The 24,113-nt window shown below is 42.3% G+C and overlaps 2 protein-coding genes across 3 annotated transcripts; both read right to left on the bottom strand.

Moving 5' to 3' along the window:
* Nucleotides 1–313: 313 nt before the first annotated feature.
* LOC135546060 (TLC domain-containing protein 5-like) lies at nt 314–24,060 on the bottom strand. Of its 2 annotated transcripts, none has more exons than XM_064974169.1 (3): nt 23,836–24,060; nt 10,524–10,726; nt 314–2,516 (listed from the first exon to the last, which is right to left on the bottom strand). In XM_064974169.1, the coding sequence occupies exons 2-3, from the start codon at nt 10,717–10,719 to the stop codon at nt 1,984–1,986; spliced, it is 729 nt and encodes a 242-aa protein (XP_064830241.1). In that variant the 5' UTR covers nt 10,720–10,726; nt 23,836–24,060; the 3' UTR covers nt 314–1,983. The 2 variants fall into 2 exon arrangements, with proteins under 2 accessions (XP_064830241.1, XP_064830242.1); XM_064974170.1 differs by lacking the exon at nt 23,836–24,060 and adding an exon at nt 13,524–13,609.
* Nucleotides 13,806–23,891, bottom strand: LOC135546059 (TLC domain-containing protein 5-like). The gene is made up of 3 exons (XM_064974168.1): nt 23,595–23,891; nt 14,522–14,724; nt 13,806–14,338 (listed from the first exon to the last, which is right to left on the bottom strand). The coding sequence occupies exons 2-3, from the start codon at nt 14,715–14,717 to the stop codon at nt 13,806–13,808; spliced, it is 729 nt and encodes a 242-aa protein (XP_064830240.1). The 5' UTR covers nt 14,718–14,724; nt 23,595–23,891.
* Nucleotides 24,061–24,113: the final 53 nt, after the last annotated feature.

Here is a 24,113-nt window from a genome sequence, read left to right as displayed (position 1 = left end):
TGATATTCTACAACACCATTTTATATTCCCCTCATTGTCTACCTATTTATTCCTGTGTTATACCACTTCTAAAACATCTGACACTCCAAAATCGAAGCTTGTCAGATGTTTTCAGGTCTCAGAAAGTGGTATAATGTCAAGAGGAGTTCATGTCGACTGTTGTATGCCTTCAACCCAAATGAATGGAAACAAGGCACCGAAAAAAATTACATGCCTATACTGTTCCCATTCATTTGGGATTCAGGTATACTGTATTATTGGATCTACACAGCAGATGGCTTAGGACGTGCACTAATCAGGACTCACCTTTTGGGGTCAGACAACTTCTGACAAACTTTAATTTGTGGGTGAACTATTCCATTAAAATGACCAGTAAATAAAGTACAATCATTTCCTGCTGTAACAATAAATCATAACATTTTACAGTGTTAAATGGTTATGGCATTTGGCAGCAAAACGTGTTCAAACGTGACATTTTTGGTTGACCACTAGTACAGTATTTTGGAGGATTGTTGATTTACAAATGCCACCATGTGGACAATTTTAATACTTCACGCACAGAGCACTGTGGCTATAGCGCAATAAGTCTACCCTACAGTACCGGACAAGGTTTTTTTTGAAAGCAATGTAGGCTAGCATACATTTAAATATGTTGTAATAGAATTTACTTTAAACGAGTTATGTTAATTGTAACAAGTGGTAAAGTAATAGTTCCCTGAGTAAAAATAATAATACATCTGTTCCTATTTTTCTAATAAATATTTGATACTATATATGCCTAATATGTGCTGTAATATTTTACTTGATATTACAGCACACATTTCTATACCAGATTTGTATTCAGGGTATTTATCGAAAACAGAAAAGTAAACTTTACATTTGAACATGTAAAGTCACAAAGGCACACATATTTATTCTCCTTTATCACAGACACAGGGGTAGTGAATGTTGACATGCAGTATATGGAATGGTATCTAACTATTTAGGCACCATATTTAAATATTTCATATAAAAGTAGTGAATTTCAAATATGAAAGCATACAATAGTGGGAAATGTGACCTAGCATCATACTGGAACATTTTAAGCAATACCATGCACACAACAATTGTTATTTTAAACTAATATACACCCAATCAAGCAATGGGATGCCACAAAAACATACTATTACAGTATGTTACACAATTACTTTGTTCCACGTGTTACGGATTTGTTGCTGTTCGCTTTAATGAAAAACCCTTATTATAGCTAAATGGAAAGACCGTTATCACAAGAAACATGTATCTTTTTACTGAGTTGTATGTTATATAAAAGCCAGTGTCATGTAACACTGCAATCTCAGCGAGCGTTAATAAACCTCTTCCTAAAAACCAAATGGAATGTTTTTAAATGGCTTATAAATTGTACTACAATTCAAATTAGACAAAGACTCAAATTAGAAAAATTTGACTCAAAACATTGCAAAATATTTATAAAAAGTTGCATTTCTGCAAAAAACTACTGCATACAACAAAATACTGCAAAAGGAAAGAAACAGTTTCGGTTCAATTTCACTGCCTCAAAAAAGTGTTGCCGAACCTATGAGGATTAGGGAATGTTATGTGCCTATTTCCCAATAGTCAACTTATTGCTGGATACAAGGTTAGAAGAACATACTATTAGGTTACAATTAATTGTAAATAGGTTGTGAAATACATCTGTTCATCATATTTACACTAGGTCCTTTGGAATCAAAAGACAAACTATCTCAATGGTTTTTTTCTACAGTTGTACATCTTTGAAGATGCTTTTGCAGCACTCTTGCACTTGTTAAAAAAATGTTTTTAAATGTACAAGTGTTAGCTAAATACCAACATATTCCCATATAGGCCTAAAGAATGGGTTGACTTTAACCCCATGCTTACACAACCATTAAATGTATTAAGGTCTTCTATTAGTATAAACATTGGATGTTTTTATTAATCTTCTAATGATAAGGAAGTCTTTCAGTCGGTCTTTCCGACATGTCCGTTAACTGCTGCCAATTTGTGCTGGTCTCTCCAGACTCTGTATTTGGATTGACTCTTGCGGTAGGCGAAACGACCAATGTCCACCATGAACACCCAGGACAGCACATACATGGCAACTCCCCCACACTTTATAATTAACCTGGGCCGTGGGGAGATGAGCTCGCAGTACAACATACTCCCGCCAACCACTATGCGCATGAACACAAATAGCACCACAAACAGAACATCCACCACCTCCCCTGTCAGGCTCTCATAGTGACCCAACTGTCTCAGGAACCAGCGAGTTTGCAGCAGGGGGTTGGTGATCTCGCTAGCAAAGATTACGGCGCAGGACTCGATGCCCGATTCCCCCAAGCTCAGGGTCAACAAGATACCCAGGATGCTCATCGTGTGGTGGACCAGCATCACCGGGCCCTCTGTGCGGAAGTACACACACCAGCCCATATCGAAGATGAAGTAGCCCAGGCTAATGACCATAGCACTGATCTGAAGGGGGGTGTTCTTTGTGCCTGGAATCAAGATCAACGTTATTGTAAACAGTCATGGTTAGTAACATTGTCATACACACATCCAATTACTGTATACTTGGCAAGAAACTCTACGTAAAGAACCTTGAGTTTTGGATGTAAACTTAGTTCTTGGAGTAGATTAACAGGTCGACAAATGACCTATGTGGACTCCTTCCCCTTCACGCGATGAGATGCTTAATATAAAATATATTTACAGTCACGCCATTCCCTTACTGTATCCACGTGACTTGTCACTATAAAAGGCGGTGTGACGTGACAAACTGTCAATTACTTGACTTGAATTCCACAGAGGTGGAGGAACGACATGAAAGCTCGGCGATCCATTACTCTACTCAGAGAACCAGGGCTAAATCCGCAAAGTTCTCTCTCTTTTCCTAAAGGGGTTGCTGTACCAAACAGGTGGTTAAGCAACAGAGTGGGATACCTCACCATTAAACCTTAGTCCAGATGAGCCCCTAGGAAGTCACTGTATCCACACAGCAGCAAGCTCTCCTCAGGCCCCCTCAGACAATTCACGTGTTTGTTTTAACCCTAAACTGCCACACCTGATTCAATTATTCAAAGGCTTGATTAATTGTAACAGAAAATATTAACCCAACAGGGTGGATTATATGTCAACTGTAGTATACAACTGTAAACACAAACAAGCTGAAAGTTTAAAATTAAACATGAGATGCTTTAATTAGGTGTAACAACACCAAGATGGGAATCCCTCTGCATAGAACATCCATCTCACTGATGGTTGATAAGTATGTACAAGGTTCAAAGTGCGATCGCTTATCTGGGTTGAGAGAGCGTGCCGTGTCCAGAACCGCAGACCCCACTGCTGGTGTGGACATAACATTGAGTCTGTAGTACCTCGTGAAAGTCATGGGTGTTGATTCCAGGGAGGCCCCTCTGAACTGGGCCCATGAGGTGGCCATACCCCTGGTGGAGTGTGCTACCATGCCATTTGGAGTTGGTGTACCTGCTGCAATGTACCTTAGGTGTTCTCCCCATAACACACAACAATCTGTTCTGTTTGATAAATAATTATCTGGTTGCGGCAAGATAGTCACTCAATCCCCTAATCCTGCAAAGTGTATACAACTCACAACACCCCTGTGAGAAATGGGGAGTCTGTCATACACATACATAGATAGGGACTTCCCTGCAGCAATAAGAATCTGGAGAAAAGTCCAAATGTCATAAATTGGTCAGGAAAAAGGCAATTCTGCATGGGCAATATACCACTTCCACTTGTAGGAATAAAGTCTTTATGTAAAGGATACCCTTACTGCCTGTATTATATCAATTACCAAGGAAGGTAATCCTACAGCTACAAGGTGGTCACATTCAGGTGACACACCCACGTCACTGGGCTGGGTTTTGGGGTGTGAAAGCTAGCCCTTCACTTGTGACACAACGTCCGCCCAACAATGGAGTTCCCATGGTTGGGAGGTTGTCAGCTGTACAAGATCTGAAAACCAGTGACCCTGTGGCCAATGTGGAGCCACAAGTAGAACTGACTTGTTCTCAAGAATGAGCTTCCTCAAGACCTGAGGGAGCGAGGGAATTGGTGGAAAGGCATAGGGCAGCCCCCTCGGCCATCTGTGTTATAGGGCGTTGACCCCGAGTGGGCCTGCTGGACCCTTCGTGGAGAACCACATCGGACAATGTTTGAGTCTCGCAAGGTTAACAGATTGGCCCCGGCAGGTGTATTGCTTTGAGGGATGTAAGTAGTGTGTTTGCCCAAAGCAGTAGCTCCCTTGCTACCTGGTGTAGTGTCATTGACCTCAGTCCGCCAAGGCAGTTGATGTATGCAACCACTGTCATGTTGTCTGTCCGTATCCGTACATGTTGGGAGGAAGTGCTGGTGTGCAAGGTGAACCGCCTTGCGCTCCAGAACATTGATGTGAGCTGTTGTTTATGGTGCGGACTATACACCATAAACCCCTTACTGGTTCAAGACTGCTCCCCATCTCTGTCGGATGTCTGTAATCAAAGTCACCTGGGTGTGAACTGCGCTTAGGGGAACTCCACCGGGAGTTTGAAGTGCTACGCACCACCATTGTATTGCTCTCTAGAAACTCTTCAGTAGGACTGAGAACGTATGTTCCTCCACCAACGAGCAGGTGCAGCCTGCCTGAGCCTGTTTTTTGGGGGGGGCATCCCAGTTGGGGGGCCTGGGACAGGAGAAATGGTTTGCTGGCTGACACATTTATATATGTGCTTCTCTGTCCTCCTTTAGACACTTGGGCCGCTCCTGGCTAGGTGATTATGGGTATACCTAAGAGTGGAACTTTCTCTTTGTCAGGGAGCTTGGGCTTCGCTAACCATAGGTGGTGCTGTGCAACACACATGCAGCCAAAGTCTTCCCAACCATATGAACATTGCTCTGAAGGCACTGGATGAGCAGATCGGTCACTGTAGACAGTTCTTTCATGGTCCTAATATTATAGTCTGCAGCTACTTCTGACTGAAGCCAGTATTGCTGCTAAATTGCCAAGCCTGGTGGCTGAAGCGGTGCTGTCATGTGTCCTGCGTAGGAAGCGATCAAATGCCTTGCATCGTTTGTTAGGCAGCTCTTGATCTGAACTGTGACGGAGAGAAGAAGGCAGAACAAGTCAAGCAAATGATTTGTCCATACGGGGGAAATGGCCAAAACCATTCTCGTCTGTACCATGAAGTGTAGCTAAGTGATTTGCTTCACATGGAAAGGTGTTTTTGACTTGGCGTGTTCCATGTGCATTGGAGCTCGCGCACAAAGTCTTTGAACAGGAGGCATGTCTCAGTCTTTGAAGAACTGAATTCATCAAACTTGAATGTGGACACCATGGCAGAAAGGGGCGTGCTCCATGTTGAGGTTCCCACTTGCCTTCAAAGATTTCAAAGGATTCTTTTTTGGTCAAGTGTCACTGCCAGTAGCAACGGTCATCAAAAATTGTTAAGGTTTTAAAAACAATTCTAATAATTGCAACAGTTGGACAATGGATGAAGATGTTAGAATCAATCAGGTATTGAGTGAATTATAGCACATAACATTTTACTTTTATGGACAAATAATGAATGGAGTTCAGGGATTTTGGTGGGAATTCAGGTATTCAATTGGTCAAATTTCAAATGTTTTTCTTAGAATGCAGTCATACATTTTCTAATGGTATCAGGTATTTCATTGATATTTTATGTTCAAATGAAGAAAACGATTTGTGCCTCATTAAGATAAAGGGGTGGAACAGGGCTGCAACCATGAAAATGTGAAATGCTTACTTACAAGCCCTTAAACAACAAAAATAAGTGTTAAGTAAAAAATAGTCTGGGTAGCCATTTGATTAGCTGTTCAGGAGTCTTATGGCTTGGGGGTAGAAGCTGTTAAAAAGCCTTTTGGACTGCTTGCCATGTGGTAGCATAGAGAGCAGTCTGACTAGGGTGGCTGGAGTCTGACAATTTTTAGGGCCTTCCTGACACCGCCTGGTATAAAGGTCTTGGATGGCAGGAAGCTTGGCCCAAGTGATGTACTGGGCCGTAAGCACTACCCTCTGTAGTGCCTTGCAGTCAGAGGCCGAGCAGTTGCCATACCAGGCAGTGATGCAACCAGTCAGGATGCTCCCGATGGTGCAGCTGTTTAACTTGAGGATCTGAGAACCCATGCCAAATCCTTTGTCTCCTGGGAGGGAATAGGCTTTGTTGTGCTCTCTTCACGACTGTCTTGGTGTGTTTGGACCATGATAGTTTGTTGGTGATGTGGTCACGTTCTGTTGCATAATTCAACAAGTGTGCCAATAGCAGGATACACTCGGATTAAAAATCAACACGCTTGGATCTAGATTACATCTATCTATACATACTTTACATCGTTTGCAAGATCAGACATATCACTCACTATAAGTGTTAATTTTTGGGAACATCTAATTTAGGAACATCTAATATGTAGCAAATTATAATTTTTTCAATTACACAAAAACATAATACCCATCAAAATAAAGTTCTTTCTTCTATTTCTTAGCATTCTTATATAGAGGCAACGGAAAGACAATGTATTTCATTGAGCCCATTTCAGCCATCACCGGGGTGTGTTTGACAGGTCATTACAAACATTTCCACAGTCGTAAAGTTAACAGGAAAAAACAACAGGCAGAAGAAGCAAGAGTATGAAAGAGTCGCAGGAGTAAAATGAAAGAAATCAATCCAGTGAGATTTAAGTGACAAGTGGATTTTTCATCCCTCCAACACAGGAAATAGATGGCTGAAAAAGACATATCCTCAGGTGGGCGGGGCTTAACATTGCTATACATTTCCACGACCGTGGAAATGTTTGTAATGACCTGTCAAACACTCCGGTAATGACTGAAATGGGCTCAATAGAATACATTGTCTTTTCGTTGCATCTATAAGAATGCGAAAGCTTTGTCTGGGATTTAACATACCATTAACACATTGATGGGTGTTAATTTTTTGTGTAATTGAAAGTTAATTTGCTACAAATTAGATGCACCGAAATTTAAGCAAAAAGAGTATGAAAGAGTAAAATGAAAGCAATCAATACAGCGAGATTTAAGTGACAAGTGGATTTTTCACCCTTCAAACACAGGAAATAGATGGCAGAAAAAGAGTGATGCTACTGCCAGGCCAACAGGCTGGGACTGGATGATGCTAGAGCCACGGAGCATACCATCATCAGAGTGATCATTGTCTGTGGCACAAGAGTGGGAAGCTCTTGTGGACAGTACATCAGTGTCATCGGATTCAACAACCACACTCTGTTCAGAGGTAGGGGTTGAGTTTGGTACGGGCAGTGGACGTCTGGCCATGATGTGCTCGAGGGTGGACTCCATGTTTGCGACGGCGTTGATTGGGCAGTGGATCACGAGGGGAGTGAGACCTGTCATTTGACCTGGAGCATTTGGAATGATTTGCAGAGGAAGGTCTACGATCAATGATCTGTGTGGCAGATTCATCTGATGACAATCCGGAGGTTCCGTCCCCAAAGCTCTCAAGTCGAGATATCAATGCTCTCGGTGTGAATTTCTGCTACTCTGTGCAGCAGCTTGAGCATGTTCAGCTCCCAAGCAAAGAACGCAAAGAGTGTGCTCATCCGAGGCTAGGAGATGTTTCTCATACTGTTGACACGGGTGGAATGACATCCTGAATACAGCACTGAATCTGTGTCCAAGGAACGGATTTTCACACAATTGTATACAAGAGAACTGTGTTCCAAGAAAAAGTCTCGGTGTGCCTCAAATTCTGCTTCGATGCATCGAGCTGGTGCCTCGGTGTCGGCTTTGAGAGAATAGCTAGCAACACAAAGCATCACCTCTGCTCCGTAGAGCTGCGGGGTCAAGACTCCCGCCTTTATAGGCGAACTCAATACATTTTATGCACGCTTCGACAAAAACAACAGAGCTGTGCATGAGGGCCTCCGCTGTCCCAGAGGAATTGGTGATCTCGCTCTCCTAGGCCTACGTGAATAAGTTTTTAACCTGGTCAACATTCGCAAGGCCGTTCTCAGAGCATGTGCAGACCAGCTTGCAGGCATCTTCACGGTCATTTTTAACCTCTCCTTGTCCTAGTCTGTAATCCCCACGTCTCAAGCTGACCACCATCATTCTTGTCCCCAAGAACTCTAAAGCTACCTGCCACAATGACTACTGCCATGTGCATATAGCACTAAGATCTGTAATCATGAAGTGCTTTGAAAGGCTGGTCATGGCAAATATCAACTCCATCATCCCAGACACCTGAGACCACTCCAATTTGCATAACGCCCCAACAGATCTACAGACAATGGAATCTCAATTGCACTCCACACTGCCCTCTCCTACCTGGAAAAGATGCATATCTATTTAAGAATGTTGTTCATCGACTACAGCTCAGCATTCAACACCATAATGCCCTCCAAGCTCGGGACCCTGGGACTGAATACCTCCATATGCAACTGGATCCTGGACCTCCGGACGGGCCGACCCCAGGTGGTTAGAGTAGGCAACAATAGCTCCGCCACGCTGACTCTGAACACTAGGGCCCCCTAAGTGTGTGTGCTTAGCCCCCTCCTGTACTCTGTTTATCCAAGACTATGTGGCCACGCACATCTTCAACTCCATCATAAAGTTTGCGGACGACACGACGGTTGTAGGCCTGATCACCAACGGAGATGAGAAAGCATACAGGAAGGAGGCCAAAGAACTGCCAGTGTGTTGCCAGGACAACAAACCTCTCCCTCAATGTCAGCAAAACCAAGGAGCTGATCATGGATAACAGGAAACAGGCGAGAGGTCAAGAGCTTCAAGTTCCTCTGTGTCCACATCACTGAAGACTTCACATGGTCTTCTCACACCAGAACGTTGTGAAGAAGGCACGGCAACGCCTCTTATCCCTTTGGAGGCCTAACGATTTGGCATACCTATCAGATTCTCAGAAACTTTTACATCTTCACCATTGAGGGCCTCCTGACTGGTTGTATTACTCTCTGGTATTGCAACTGCCCTGCTTGCGACCGGAAAGCAATACAGAGGCAGTTATGGATGGTCCAGCCGGTTTCTGAGAAAGAAAAAAAAACTGCCAAAGACTTTAACCATCCGAGACATGAACTGTTCTCCATATTCCCGTCCAGCAGGCTGTACCGGTGCGTCAAGGCTCAGACCAACAGACTCCTAAACAGCTTCTATCCCCCTACTGCTCTCCCTCAGACTATCCACACTGACTCTATCTATGCCCATCCACAGGTCTATCAGACACAACCTATGGTCCTGCTAAAATTATTATTGATTTAATGTACTACTCCATTACGCTGCTGTCCATTAATTATTGATTTCCATTACTATTAGTATTTGTCCTGTTACTGGTCACTATTACCCGTTTACATGTATACACTGTGTTACATGACAGACTGAACAGGTGAATCCATTTGAAAAATATAATCCCTTATTGATGTTGCCTGTTAAATCTACTTCAATCCGTGTAAATAAAGGGGAGGAGACAGGTTAAAGAAGGATTTTTAAGCCTTGAAACAGTTGAGACATGGATTGTGTATGTGTGCCATTCAGAGGGTGAATGGGAAAGACAAATTATTTAAGTGCCTTTGAATGGGGTATGGTAGTAGATGCCTGGCGGTTTGAGTCTCAAGAACTGCAACGCTTCCGGGTTTTCACGCGGAACAGTTTCCCGTGTGCATCCAGAATGGTCCACCACCCAACTTGACACAACTGTGGGAAGCATTGGAGTCAATGTGGGCCAGCGTTCCTGTGGAATGCTTTTGACACCTTGTAGAGTCCATGCACCAACGAATTGAGGCTGTTCTGAGGGCAAAAGGAGGTGCAACTCAATATTAGGAAGGTGTTCCTAATATTTTGTACACTCAGTGTATATCGCAATTAGTGTATTAGCGTAACTATTTATATAATCCTGGAACAGTACCATCTAGTGGTCAGAACCTGGTATCAGGACATAGGATGGGACATAAACCAAACAACTAATGACTAATTCCGCCGAACAGAAAAAAAAGCACCAAATTCACTGAGAATTCATTACATAAGATGAAGAAACAATACTCTGAGCCGCAGATCCATACTACATGTCAGAAATAGAGAACTGATTCTGTATACTTGTTGGGTTGGGATTGGAGTGGAGGTCTGTGGGTGGCTTTTAACAATTTCTTTGGATTCCTTGTCTTACGCATTGTTAGAAAACATTGGTGTAATTTGGATGCAAGGTACTACATTTATTGAATATTATATGAAGCCAATTTGGGTGCAATCAATTAGAATTTGATCTGTGAGAAATTAAGCTATCTAAACAAACATGTTTTTACAAAATTACTAATCTTACCCGTGTCCAACTACGGAAATAATTTCAGAACAATATGAGATGGTGGTGTCATGGCTTGCTAAATGACATGGAACGACCCCTATATACCAACTTAACCATGTTTAGAGAATGGTTGTATGGAAGCAGCACTCTACATGGAAACGATTACACAGTTTCAGTGCAATTAAATAGTGAGCATCTTACCTGGATGTGTGAAGGGCCAAGGTCCTTCCACATAGCCTATGTATGCTGTTATGCAGACCGCCAGGATGCCATGGAGCAGTGTGACCAGCCTACAGTTCCACTCAAAGCCACGGCTTTCATTGTTATTACACAGTAGTTTGTAGAGAGTGATCCAGCCTGTTAGGCAGAGGACCACGCCAATAGGCAGCGATGTCATCCCTCAGCTAAATACACAAAAACAAAACAAAAAACACTTAAAATGACCAACACACACACACACAAATACACTGTAGAAGTTTCATAAGATTGCATGACACCTTCATTTTCTACCATCACCAACAATATCAGCTATGCTCAAGATTTGTGCAAGTAAGTCCGATTAGCCTACATTTTATGTTAGTAAATGTTCTGTAAATTGCAGCATAATTGCAATATAGAAATACAGTGCCTTCAAAAAGGTATTCACACCCCTTGCCTTTTCCCACATTTTGTAGTATTGAAACATGGGATTAAAATGTATTTAATTTTATTGTTTTTCCCCCAAATATTTACACAAATTACTCTAATGTTAAAGTGGAAGACAAATTCTAACATTTGTAAAACATTTATGAAAAACAAAACAAATATATCTTGATTAGATAAGTATTCAATTCATGTTAGAATCACCTATGGCAGCGATTACAGTCAGTCTTTCTGGGTAAGTCTAAGAGCTTTCCACACCTGGATTGTGCAACATTTGCCCATTATTCTTTTTAAGTCTTATCATAGATTTTCAAGCAGATTTGAGTCAAAACTGTAACTCAGTCACTCAGGAACATTCACTGTCTTCTTAGTGAACAGCTTCAGTGTAGATTTAGCCAAGGATTTTGCCTGTGCTTAGCTCCATTTAGTTTATTTTTTTAATACTGAAAAACTCCAGTCCTTAGCGGTTACAAGCATACCAATAACATGATGCAGCCACCACCATGCTTTAAAATATGAAGAGTGGTACTCCGTAAAGTGTTGTATTGTATTTGCCCCAAACATAATTGCTTTGTCACATTTTTTGCAGTATTACTTTAGTGCCTTGTTGCAAACAGGATGCATGTTTTAAATTCTGTACAGGCTTCCTTCTTTTCACTCTGTCAATTAGTTAGTATCGTGGGGTAACTACAATGTTTTCTCCTATCGTAGCCATTAAACTGTTTTAAAGTCATTATTGATCTCATGGTGAAATCCCTGAGAGGTTTCCTTCCTCTCTGGCAACTGAGTTAGGTAGGACGCCTGTATCTTTTTAGTGATTGGGTGTATTGATCCAACATCCAAAGTGTATTGAATAACTTCACCATGCTCAATCAGTGCCATTTTTTGCAAGGCATTGGAAAACCTCCCTGGTCTTTGTGCTTGAATCTGTGTTTGAAATTCACTGCTCAACTGTCGAACCGTACAAAATATTTTTACGTGTGGGTTACAGAGGTGAGGTAGTCATTAAAAATAATTATGTTAACTATTATTGCACACAGAGTGAGTCCATGCAACTTATTATGTGACTTGTTAAGCACAATTTTACTCCTGAACTTATTCAGGCTTGCTATAACAAAAGGATTGAATACTTATTGACTCATTACCAGTGGTGTAAAGTACTTAAGTAAAAATACTTTAAAGTACTACTTAAGTAGTTTTTGGGGGTATATGTACTTTACAATTTATATTTCTTGCAAATTTTACTTCACTTCATTCCTAAAGACAATGTACTTTTTACTCCATGCATTTTCCTTGACACCCAAAATTACACATTACATTTTGAATGCTTAGCAGAACAGGAAAATGGTCAAATTCACACACATAATATCCCTGGTCATCCCTACTGCCTCTCATCTGGTGGACACACTAAACACAAACGCTTTGTTTGTAAATGATGTTGGAGTGTGCCCCTGGCTATCCATACATACATTTTAAAAAACAAGAATATTGTGCAGTCTGGTTTGCTTAATATAAGCTATTTGAAATTATTTATACTTTCTTTTGATTCTTAAGTATATTTTTTCCAATTACATTTACTTTTGATACTTAACTATATTTAAAACCAAATGCTTTTAGACTTTTACTGACATAGTACTTTAAATGGGTGACGTTCACTTCTACTTAAGTCATTTTCTATTGAGGTAATCTTTACTTTTACTCAAGTATGACAATTGGATACGTTTCAGCTTTTCATTTATAATTAATTTGTAAAAATATCTAACAATTCCACTTTGACATTATGGATTATTGTGTGTAGGCCAGTGACACAAAATCTCAATTGAATCCAATTTTACAATTCAGGCTGTAAGACAACACACACGCTGCTGCTGCTACTGTCTATCTATCCTGTTGCCTAGTCACTTTACCGCTACCTATATGTACAGTACATAGCTACCTCAATTACCTCGTATCCCTGCACATCGACTCGGTATTGGTACTCCCTTTATACAATCATGTTATTTTCTACTTGCTAATATATCCATGTTATTTTTAATCCTTATTCAATATGTATTTATTTCTTATGTTAATATTTCACGACAGATTTGTACCTTGTCAGCTCGGGGGTTTGAACTCGCAACCTTCCGGTTACTAGTCCAATGCTCTAACCACTAGGCTACCCTGCCGCCCTTTAACTCTGCATTGTTGGAAATGGATCCATAAGTAAGCATTCCACTGTTAGTCTACACCCGTTGTCTTCAAAGCATGTGAGAAATAGAATTTTACTTGAACAAAATGAGGGAAAAGGTTGTGAATACTTTCTGAAGGCACTGTAAATTACCTTCCAATGAACCTGTGTTATAATTAATCAATAAGGCCCGAGTAGGTGTGGTATATGGCATATATACCACGGCTACGGGCTGTTCTTACGCATGACGCAACACGGAGTGCCTGGAAACAGCCCTGAGCAGTGGTAGTGGTATATTGGCCATATATCACAAACCCCCAACGTGCCTTATTGCTATTATAAACTGATTACAAACATAATTAGAGCAGTAAAAAAAAAATGTTTTGTCATACCCGTGGCATACAGTCTGATATACCACGGCTGTCAGCCAATCAGCATTCAGGGCTCGAACCACCCAGTTTATTAACCCAAAGTGAGTGATGAACAGTGTATGTCTAAACTGAGCATCTTGGTTTTCCTGAACTGAGCACAATAATGTACAAGTGTAAGCTGAATACCAAAGACTACTCCCCAATAATCATACACAATCATTGGTAGTTAATCATTTGTTAAAGAAGTTCTATTAGTATAAACATTGGATGTTTTTAGTCATCTTCTAATGATAAGGAAGTCTTTCAGTCGGTCTTTCCGACATGTCCGTTAACTGCTGCCAATTTGTGTTGGTCTCTCCAGCGTCTGTATTTGGATTGACTCTTGCGGTAGGCGAAACGACCAATATCCACCATGAACACCCAGGACAGCACATACATGGCAACTCCCCCACACTTTATAATTAACCTGGGCCGTGGGGAGATGAGCTCGCAGTACAACATCCTCCCGCCAACCACTATGCGCATGAACACAAATAGCACCACAAACAGAACATCCACCACCTCCCCTGTCAGGCTCTCATAGTGACCCAACTGTCTCAGGAACCAGCGAGTTTGCAGCAGGGGGTTGGTGATCTCACTGCCAAAGAGCACGGCGCAGGACTCGATGCCTGATTCTCCCAAGCTCAGGGTCAACAAAATACCCAGGATGCTCATGGTGTGGTGAGCCAGCATCACCGGGCCTTCAGTGCGGAAGTAAACACACCAGCCCATATCGAAGAAGAAGTAGCCCAGGCTAATGACCATAGCACTGATCTGAAGGGGAGTGTTCTTTGTGCCTGGAATCAAGATCACAACGTTATTGTAAACACTATTTATGCTTAGCAACATTCACACATATCAAAGTATACTGATTCCCCCCCCACCCCCCCAAAAAATTGCTCCTATACCAACCTTACCACCTTTTACAGAGAGGCGGTACAGGAGCAGCACTACGTGGGATTAGATAGTGAGTATCTTACCTGGATGTGTGAAGGGCCAAGGTCCATCCACATAGCCTATGTATGCTGTTATACAGACAGCCAGGATTCCATGGAGCAGTGTGACCAGCCTACAATTCCACTCAGAACCGTGGCTGCCATTGGTGTTACACAGTAGTGTGTAGAGAGTGATCCAGCCTGTTAGACAAAGGACCACGCAGACAGCCAGCGATGTCATCCCTCAGCTAAATACAAAAAAACACAAGTGCAATACATTACCTTTCAATGAACCCTTGTTAAAATTCAAAGCAACTGATAAACAATGTTTATCTGAACTGAGCAGCTGTAGTGTTCTGGCCAGTCTGAGTATTGAGGATTTGGTCTCATGTGTTTTTATTGGGAAATGAGACCGTGATACACCTTCATTGGTAAGGAGAAATTTCATGCTTGCACACTTTAGGGAGTTTCAAAACCAGTCCAAAAGTAATTGTGTCTGGGGCAGTGGGGCTGCACATCCTGGTCTCATAGATAAGACGTAACATAGTAAATAAAAGTCTTGGACACTCAAATATGGAGTAGGTCCCCCTTTGCTGCAATAACAGCCTCCACTCTTCTGGGAAGGCTTTCCAGTAGATGTCGGAATATTGCTGCGGGGACTTGCTTCCAAAACAGCCACGAGCATTACTGAGGTCGGTCACTGATGTTGGTCGATTAGGCCTGGTTCGATGTCGTGTTCAATTTCATCCCACCAAAGGTGTTCGATTGCGTTGAGGTCCGGGCTCTGTGTAGGCCAGTCAAGTTCTTCCACACCGATCTCAACAAACCATTTCTGTATAGACGCCGCTATGTGCACAGGGGTATTGTCATGCTGAAACAGTAAAAGAGCCTTCCCCAAACTGTTGCCACAAAGTTGGAAGCACTGAATCTACAATGTCATGGTATGCTGTCGCGTTAAGATTTCCCTTCACTGGAACTAAGGCGCATAGTCCGAACCATGAAAAACAACCCCAGACCATTATTTATCCTCCGCCAAACTTAACAGTTGACATTATGCATTTGGGCAGGTAGCGTCCTCCTGGCATCTGCCAAACCCAGATTAGTTTGTCGGACTGCCAGATGGTGAAGTGTGACATCACTCTAGAGAATGGGATTCCACTGGGATTCCACTGCTCCAGAATCCAATAGCATTGTGCATGGTGATCTTAGGCTTTTGTCCCAACGAACTGTTAATGTGCTGACGTTGCTTCCAGAGGCCGTTTGGAACTCTGCAGTGAGTGTTGCAAATGAGGACAGACCATTTCTAAGAGCTGTTTCAGCACTCAGAGGTCCCATTCTGTGAGCTTGCGTGGCCTTCCACTTCGCGGCTGAGCCGTTGTTGCTCCTAGACATTTCCACTTCACAATAACAGCACTTACAGTTGACCGGGACAGCTCAAGCAGGGCAGAAATTTGACGAACTGACTTATTAGAAAAGCTGGCATGCTATGACGGTGCCACATTAAAAGTCAATGAGCTCTTCAGTAAGGCCATTCTAATGCCAATGTTTGTCTATGGAGATTGCATGGCTGTGTGTTTGATTTTTATACACCCGTCATCAACAGATGTGGCTGAAATAGCGGAATCCACAAATGTGAAGAGGTGTCCATACACTTTTATATATATATATATATACACTGTATGTTATGTTTGGTATGGTTACACAAGGCAGGTTATTTAAGGCAAAAACAATAGGAGGGTGGTCAGTCGGGATGGATGGATGGGCGTATAACGCAAACATCTTGCAACCCAAAGATTGCGTGTTAAAATCTCATCATGGACAACTTTAGCATTTCAGCAACTTTCATCTACTTAGCATGTTACCTAAACCTTTGAGCTAACCCTTCCCCTAACATAAACCTGTACCTCTAGCCTAGGTAACGTTAGCCACAACAAATTGGAATTTGTAACCGGTCAAAAGTTTTAGAACACCAACTTATTCAAGGGTTTTTCTTTATTTGTACTATGTTCTACATTGTAGAATAATAGTGAAGATACCAAGACTACGAAAATTGCACATATGGAATCATGTAGTAACCAAAAAAAAAAGTGTTAAATGAAATACATTTAATATTTGAGATTCTTCAAATAGCCACCCTTTGCCTTGATGACAGCTTTAGACACACTTGGCATTCTCTCAACCAGCTTCATGAGGTAGTTGCCTGGAATGCATCTCAATTAACAGATGTGCCTTCTTAAAAGTTAATTTGTGGAATTTCTTTCCTTCTTAATGTGTTTGAGCCAATCAGGGTATACAGAAGATGGTCTTTTACCAAATAGGACTAAGTCCATATTATGGCAAGAACAGCTCAAATAAGCAAAGAGAAATGACAGTCCATCATTACTTTAAGACATGAAGGTCAGTCAATACGGAACATTTCAAGAAATTTGAATGTTTCTACAGTCGCAAAAACAATTAAGCGCTATGATGAAACTGGCTCTCATGAGGACCGCACAGGAACGGAAGACCCAGAGTTACCTCTGCTGCAAAGGATGAGTTGATTGGAGTTACCAGCCTCAGAAATTGCAGCCTGAATAAATGCTTCACAGAGTTCAAGTAACATACACATCTCAACATCAACTGTTCAGAGGAGACCATGTGAAATCAGGCCTTCATGGTCGAATTGCTTCAAAGAAACAACTACTAAAGAACACCAATAAGAAGAAGAGACTTGAAACACGAGCAACTGACATTAGACCGGTGGTAATTTGTCCTTTGGTCTCGAGTCCAAATTTGAGATTTTGGGTTCCAACCGCTGTGTCTTTGTGAGACGCGGTGTGGGTGAACGGATCTCCCAACATAAAGCATGGGGGAGGTGGTGTGATGATTCTTTGCTGGTGACACTGTCTGCGATTTATTTAGAATTCAAGGCACACTTAACCAGCATGGCACAGCATTCAGCAGCAATACGCCATCCCATCTGGTTTGGGCTTAGTGGGACTATCATTTGTTTTCCAACAGGTTAATGACCAAACACACCTCCAGACTTTGTAAGGGCTATTTTACCAAGGAGCATGATGGAGTGGTGCATCAGATGACCTGGCCTATTTGAATAATCTCAAATATAAAATATATTTTGATTTGTTTAACACTTTTTTGGTTACTTCATGATTCCATGTGTGTTATTTCATAATTTTGACGTCTTCACTATTATTCTACAATGTAGAAAAATAGTAAAAATAAAGAAAAACCCTTGAATGAGTGGGTGTTCTAAAACCTGACCGGTAGTGTGTTTAGCAAATTTGTAACATATTATACCAAATGGATGATCGACATTCACAAATTAATACATACCATACGAAACATAGCATGGGCTCCCGAGTGGCGCAGCGGTCTAAGGCACTGCATCTCAGTGTTACTACAGACCCTGGTTCGATTCCAAGCTGTACCACAACCGGCCATGATTGGGAGTACCATAGGGAGGCACACAATTGCCCCAGCATTGTCCGTTGTCATTGTAAATAATAATTTGTTCTTAGCTGACTTGCCAAGTTAAATAAAAGGTAACAAAATAAATAATAAGAAATGCAGTGATTTTTGTACAAAATAATATGAAATGCTCTGAGATCAGGTTGCACTGCAGACAGTCTCCATTTCTGCCACTAAACTGTCAAAGCAAGCTAGTGTATCTATTTATTATTTTTTCATACACCTTTACATACATTATGTAATAAAAAAGAATATCCAAATGTAAATGTTTATTATTAATATCAAGAATTTGGCATACTATTTATAGAGCTAGCTATATTTTCCCCTGTTCAGCTGTTTTGACATCAGTGCAGAAGGGGAGAGAGCAGCTGGCTTGCTAGTATAGGGTACCACAGTATGAGTCATAATACCCATAAAACCTAGCGGTCAAACAGGGAAATGGTTCCAATCGTTTTTCCACCACAAATTTTTCCCATAGGGGATTTTAGAAACACTTACAATAAATCAAATTAAATCAAATTTTATTTGTCACATACACATGGTTAGCAGATGTTAATGCGAGTGTAGCGAAATGCTTGTGCTTCTAGTTCCGACAATGCAGTAATAACCAACAAGTAATCTAACTAACAATTCCTAATCTACTGTCTTATACACAGTGTAAGGGGATAAAGAATATGTACATAAGGATATATGAATGAGTGATGGTACAGAGCAGCATAGGCAAGATACAGTAGATGGTATCTAGTACAGTATATACATATGAGATGAGTATGTAAACAAAGTGGCATAGTTAAAGTGGCTAGTGATACATGTATTACATAAGGATGCAGTCGATGATAGAGTACAGTATATACGTATGCATATGAGATGAATAATGTAGGGTAAGTAACATTATATAAGGTAGCATTGTTTAAAGTGGCTAGTGATATATTTACATCATTTCCCATCAATTCCCATTATTAAAGTGGCTGGAGTTGAGTCAGTGTCAGTGTGTTGGCAGCAGCCACTCAATGTTAGTGGTGGCTGTTTAACAGTCTGATGGCCTTGATAGAAGCTGTTTTTCAGTCTCTCGGTCCCAGCTTTGATGCACCTGTACTGACCTCGCCTTCTGGATGATAGCGGGGTGAACAGGCAGTGGCTCGGGTGGTAGATGTCCTTGATGATCTTTATGGCCTTCCTGTAACATCGGGTGGTGTAGGTGTCCTGGAGGGCAGGTAGTTTGCCCCCGATGATGCGTTGTGCAGACCTCACTACCCTCTGGAGAGCCTTACGGTTGAGGGCGGAGCAGTTGCCGTACCAGGCGGTGATACAGCCCGCCAGGATGCTCTCGATTGTGCATCTGTAGAAGTTTGCGAGTGCTTTTGGTGACAAGCCGAATTTCTTCAGCCTCCTGAGGTTGAAGAGGCGCTGCTGCGCCTTCTTCACGATGCTGTCTGTGTGAGTGGACCAATTCAGTTTGTCTGTGATGTGTATGCCGAGGAACTTAAAACTTGCTACTCTCTCCACTACTGTTCCATCCATGTGGATAGGGGGGTGTTCCCTCTGCTGTTTCCTGAAGTCCACAATCATCTCCTTAGTTTTGTTGACGTTGAGTGTGAGGTTATTTTCCTGACACCACACTCCGAGGGCCCTCACCTCCTCCCTGTAGGTCGTCTCGTCGTTGTTGGTAATCAAGCCTACCACTGTTGTGTCGTCCGCAAACTTGATGATTGAGTTGGAGGCGTGCGTGGCCACGCAGTCGTGGGTGAACAGGGAGTACAGGAGAGGGCTCAGAACGCACCCTTGTGGGGCCCCAGTGTTGAGGATCAGCGGGGAGGAGATGTTGTTACCTACCCTCACCACCTGGGGGCGGCCCGTCAGGAAGTCCAGTACCCAGTTGCACAGGGCGGGGTTGAGACCCAGGGTCTCGAGCTTGATGACGAGCTTGGAGGGTACTATGGTGTTGAATGCCGAGCTGTAGTCGATGAACAGCATTCTCACATAGGTATTCCTCTTGTTCAGATGGGTTAGGGCAGTGTGCAGTGTGGTTGAGATTGCATCGTCTGTGGACCTATTTGAGCGGTAAGCAAATTGGAGTGGGTCTAGGGTGTCAGGTAGGGTGGAGGTGATATGGTTCTTGACTAGTCTCAAAGCACTTCATGATGACGGAAGTGAGTGCTACGGGGCGGTAGTCGTTTAGCTCAGTTACCTTAGCTTTCTTGGGAACAGGAACGATGGTGGCCCTCTTGAAGCATGTGGGAACAGCAGACTGGTATAGGGATTGATTGAATATGTCCGTAAACACACCAGCCAGCTGGTCTGCGCATGCTCTGAGGGCGCGGCTGGGGATGCCGTCTGGGCCTGCAGCCTTGCGAGGGTTAACACGTTTAAATGTTTTACTCACCTCGGCTGCAGTGAAGGAGAGACCGCATTTTTCCGTTGCAGGCAGTGTCAGTGGCACTGTATTGTCCTCAAAGCGGGCAAAAAAGTTATTTAGTCTGCCTGGGAGCAAGACATCCTGGTCCATGACTGGGCTGGATTTCTTCCTGTAGTCCGTGATTGACTGTAGACCCTGCCACATGCCTCTTGTGTCTGAGCCATTGGGATTCTACTTTGTCTCTGTACTGACGCTTAGCTTGTTTGATAGCCTTACAGAGGGAATAGCTGCATTGTTTGTATTCAGTTATGTTACCAGACACCTTGCCCTGATTGAAAGCAGTGGTTCGCGCTTTCAGTTTCACACGAATGCTGCCATCAATCCAAGGTTTCTGGTTAGGGAATGTTTTAATCGTTGCTATGGGAACGACATCTTCAACGCACGTTTTAATGAACTCGCACACCGAATCAGCGTATTCGTCAATGTTGTTATTTGACGCAATACGAAACATGTCCCAGTCCACGTGATGGAAGCAGTCTTGGAGTGTGGAGTCAGCTTGGTCAGACCAGCGTTGGACAGACCTCAGCGTGGGAGCTTCTTTTTTAGCTTTTGTCTGTAGGCAGGTATCAGCAAAATGGAGTCGTGGTCAGCTTTTCCGAAAGGGGGCGGGGCAGGGCCTTATATGCGTCGCGGAAGTTAGAGTAACAGTGATCCAAGGTTTTTCCGCCCCTGGTTGGGCAATCGATATGCTGATAAAATTTAGGGAGTCTTGTTTTCAGATTAGCCTTGTTAAAATCCCCAACAACGATGAATGCAGCCTCCGGATAAATGGTTTCCAGTTTGCAAAGAGTTAAATAAAGTTCGTTCAGAGCCATCGATGTGACTGCTTGGGGGGGGATATATACGGCTGTGATTATAATCGAAGAGAATTCTCTTGGCAGGTAATGCGGTCTACATTTGATTGTGAGGAATTCTAAATCAGGTGAACAGAAGGATTTGAGTTCCTGTATGTTTCTTTCATCGCACCATGCCTCGTTAGCCATAAGGCATACACCCCCACCCCTCTTCTTACCAGAAAGGTGTTTGTCGGCGCGATGCGTGGAGAAACCCGTTGGCTGCACCGCTTCGGATAGCGTCTTTCCAGTGAGCCATGTTTCCGTGAAGCACAGAACGTTACAGTCTCTGATGTCCCTCTGGAATGCTACCCTTGCTCGGATTTCATCAACCTTGTTGTCAAGAGACTGGACATTGGCAAGAAGAATGCTAGGAAGTGGGGCACGATGTGCCCGTCTCCGTAGTCTGACCAGAAGACCGCTACGTTTCCCTCTTTTTCGGAGTCGTTTTTTTGGGTCGCTGCATGCGATCCATTCCGTTGTCCTGTTTGTAAGGCAGAACACAGGATCCGCGTCGCGAAAAACATATTCTTGGTCGTACTGATGGTGAGTTGACGCTGATCTTATATACAGTAGTTCTTCTCGGCTGTATGTAATGAAACCTAAGATGACCTGGGGTACTAATGTCAGAAATAACACGTAAAAAAAAAAAAAACTGCATAGTTTCCTAGGAACGCGAAGCGAGGCGGCCATCTCTGTCGGCGCCGGAAGTGTATTTCATGTAGGCTTACCCTTATGTGACGTTTTGATAACCATGCAAATATCTTTAGGACAAGCTGACTTATCAATATATTCACCTGTATTTATCCCCCCAAAATGAAATGCTTATTATCTGCTAATGTGGCTATCATAAAGAACTACAAATGCCATGATGATCTGGATAAGACAGCCAAATCAAGGCAAAGGTAAGAATCTCTGGAATAACTAATGTTAATGAAATGTAGTAATCAAATTGGCTACAATTCTTAAAAAATTAACAATTCTGTGAAATGTCTTGTATTGTGTCAATTTAAGACTTTCACATGTTCGCAAAGGTGTCAGCTAGAGATGATATGCAGGAGCGTCCTTACACGATGTCTAACGTAAAAACATAATACTACCAGATCAACTGTAATGTTAATACCATTGTAAAGAACAATTTCTCCCATTTCCAACAGAATAAATGACATGATCTAAACGCTGCCCGTTTCTGCATAATTCAAGCAGGCAATGAGCCCCGTCGGGTCTTTTTAAAAATGGCGGGTGGGGAAGCGAAACTCATGCGTGGTAGTGAGGAGAGGAGATGTGTGGGGAAATTGCTTTTTTTCACTCGATCTGTCCAACTTAAAGCATCTAAAATGTAAATAAAACACTATAAAAAGAGATTATATAATGTCATTACAAACCTATTTGAAGGTTTGTGTCGAATTTGAATCAGGTTTTAGGGGCGGTAGAAGTAAACAGCGGCTTTGAGAATGATTGCATGCAATGAAAAAAAATTACTAGGTATCCCCCTTGTTTTTAATTTACATTTTTAAAATGTTACTTTTAACTAGGCAAGCCAGTTAAGAACAAATTCTTATTTTCAATGACTGCCTAGGAACAATCGATTAACTGCCTGTTCAGGGGCAGAACGACAGATTTGTACCTTGTCAGCTCGGGGGGTTTGAACTTGCAACCTCCAGTTACTAGTCCAACGCTCTAACCACTAGACTACCCTAGTGGGACGATAGAAGTGCTGCACCTGGTGGAGAGAGATTGTAAATCAGAAATAGTTGCTTTATGCGTGCTGTACGTTACGACATGACACGTCAAGATGTAACTGAGGGTCAGTTTTTAAAAAATGTTTCTCCAATACTATAGAGCCATTACCATGTCGATCAATGCTTAAATAGAAACCCAGTTCACACCCCCGATTTTGACGTCAACACAGTTCCATTAGTTTTCTTTGTAGCCTCGTTTGAATGTTGCGGTTAGCATTTTTTAATCAGAGTAAATAGAGCCGAATATTGATAAGTCAACTTATCCGAGAGCGCTTTCAATGCGTCACGCCGGGGTAAGTCCACACAAAACACTGCCATTAAATTATTCTAAAATCCCCTACTGAAAAATGGTGGAAAGACGATTGGATCCATTTCCCTGCTTGACCGTTAGGCTTTATGGGTACTATATGACACCTCCACGCTGGGGCTCTATAGCAAATAGAGAAAATAACGCTGGCGAGATGGTTTGAAACCGAGCCATTAAAATAAAGATGAGAATATTTGAGCTAAAAACACATTAAAGTGAATACATGAGTCCTGATGACCCGTCTAGACTATACAAGGTCAGTTCGATAAGGCAGGCTTTGGATAGCGAGCCTCATCAAGCTATCAAATATTGGCAAACATAACAATGCGAAATAACTACTTTGTAACATCACCTTATTTCTGCGCCGCTTGCACGTTCATGTCGGTGACATCCAATCTTCTGTCTCGTTGTGGCCGGCATGCTCCTTCGGGTGAGTCACTTCATCTTTTGTTCTTTGTGTCCATGTTGCTCGGCTCATCAACAACAAAAAATGTCTCTCGAGCATCTAATCTCAATAGCCTACTCCCCCACCGAAATTAGTGAGTTAGTTTCCAACACTCAGTAAGTAAAAGAAATATATAATTACTGCTTGCCTGGTTCCGAATATAGCAGCAGCTTTATCGTCGACGGGTGGTGTCTAGTTGTTAACTTGCCATCTAGAATGGGGTTGTGGCGCCATCTGCTGTTATATTTACTGTACTTGGAGCCTGATAAGAGACGGAAAATTCACCTTTTTGAAGACTGAGAATCTGCTCAGATTTTTGCTGAATTAACCCCCCCTCAAAGTGCAGTGCGAAAGACTTGTCTTTATGGAAGGCCAAATATACCGTTGAATGGTATATTGCAGTATTTTTCTGTGGTGTTTGCGAAG

Source organism: Oncorhynchus masou, chromosome 9 (genome assembly GCF_036934945.1).
Source record: "Oncorhynchus masou masou isolate Uvic2021 chromosome 9, UVic_Omas_1.1, whole genome shotgun sequence".
NCBI classification, from domain to species: Eukaryota; Metazoa; Chordata; class Actinopteri; order Salmoniformes; family Salmonidae; genus Oncorhynchus; species Oncorhynchus masou.
This window is presented reverse-complemented; position numbering and strand designations above follow the sequence as displayed.

Excerpts from the sequence above, each read along its gene's own strand:
- LOC135546060 (XM_064974169.1), bottom strand. The coding sequence starts at position 10,719 with ATGACATCGCTGCCTATTGGCGTGGTCCTCTGCCTAACAGGCTGGATC. Across the intron at positions 2,517-10,523 it reads TTGGCCCTTCACACATCCAG|GCACAAAGAACACCCCCCTT; the intron begins GTAAGATGCTCA and ends TCTTGATTCCAG.
- LOC135546059 (XM_064974168.1), bottom strand. The coding sequence starts at position 14,717 with ATGACATCGCTGGCTGTCTGCGTGGTCCTTTGTCTAACAGGCTGGATC. Across the intron at positions 14,339-14,521 it reads TTGGCCCTTCACACATCCAG|GCACAAAGAACACTCCCCTT; the intron begins GTAAGATACTCA and ends TCTTGATTCCAG.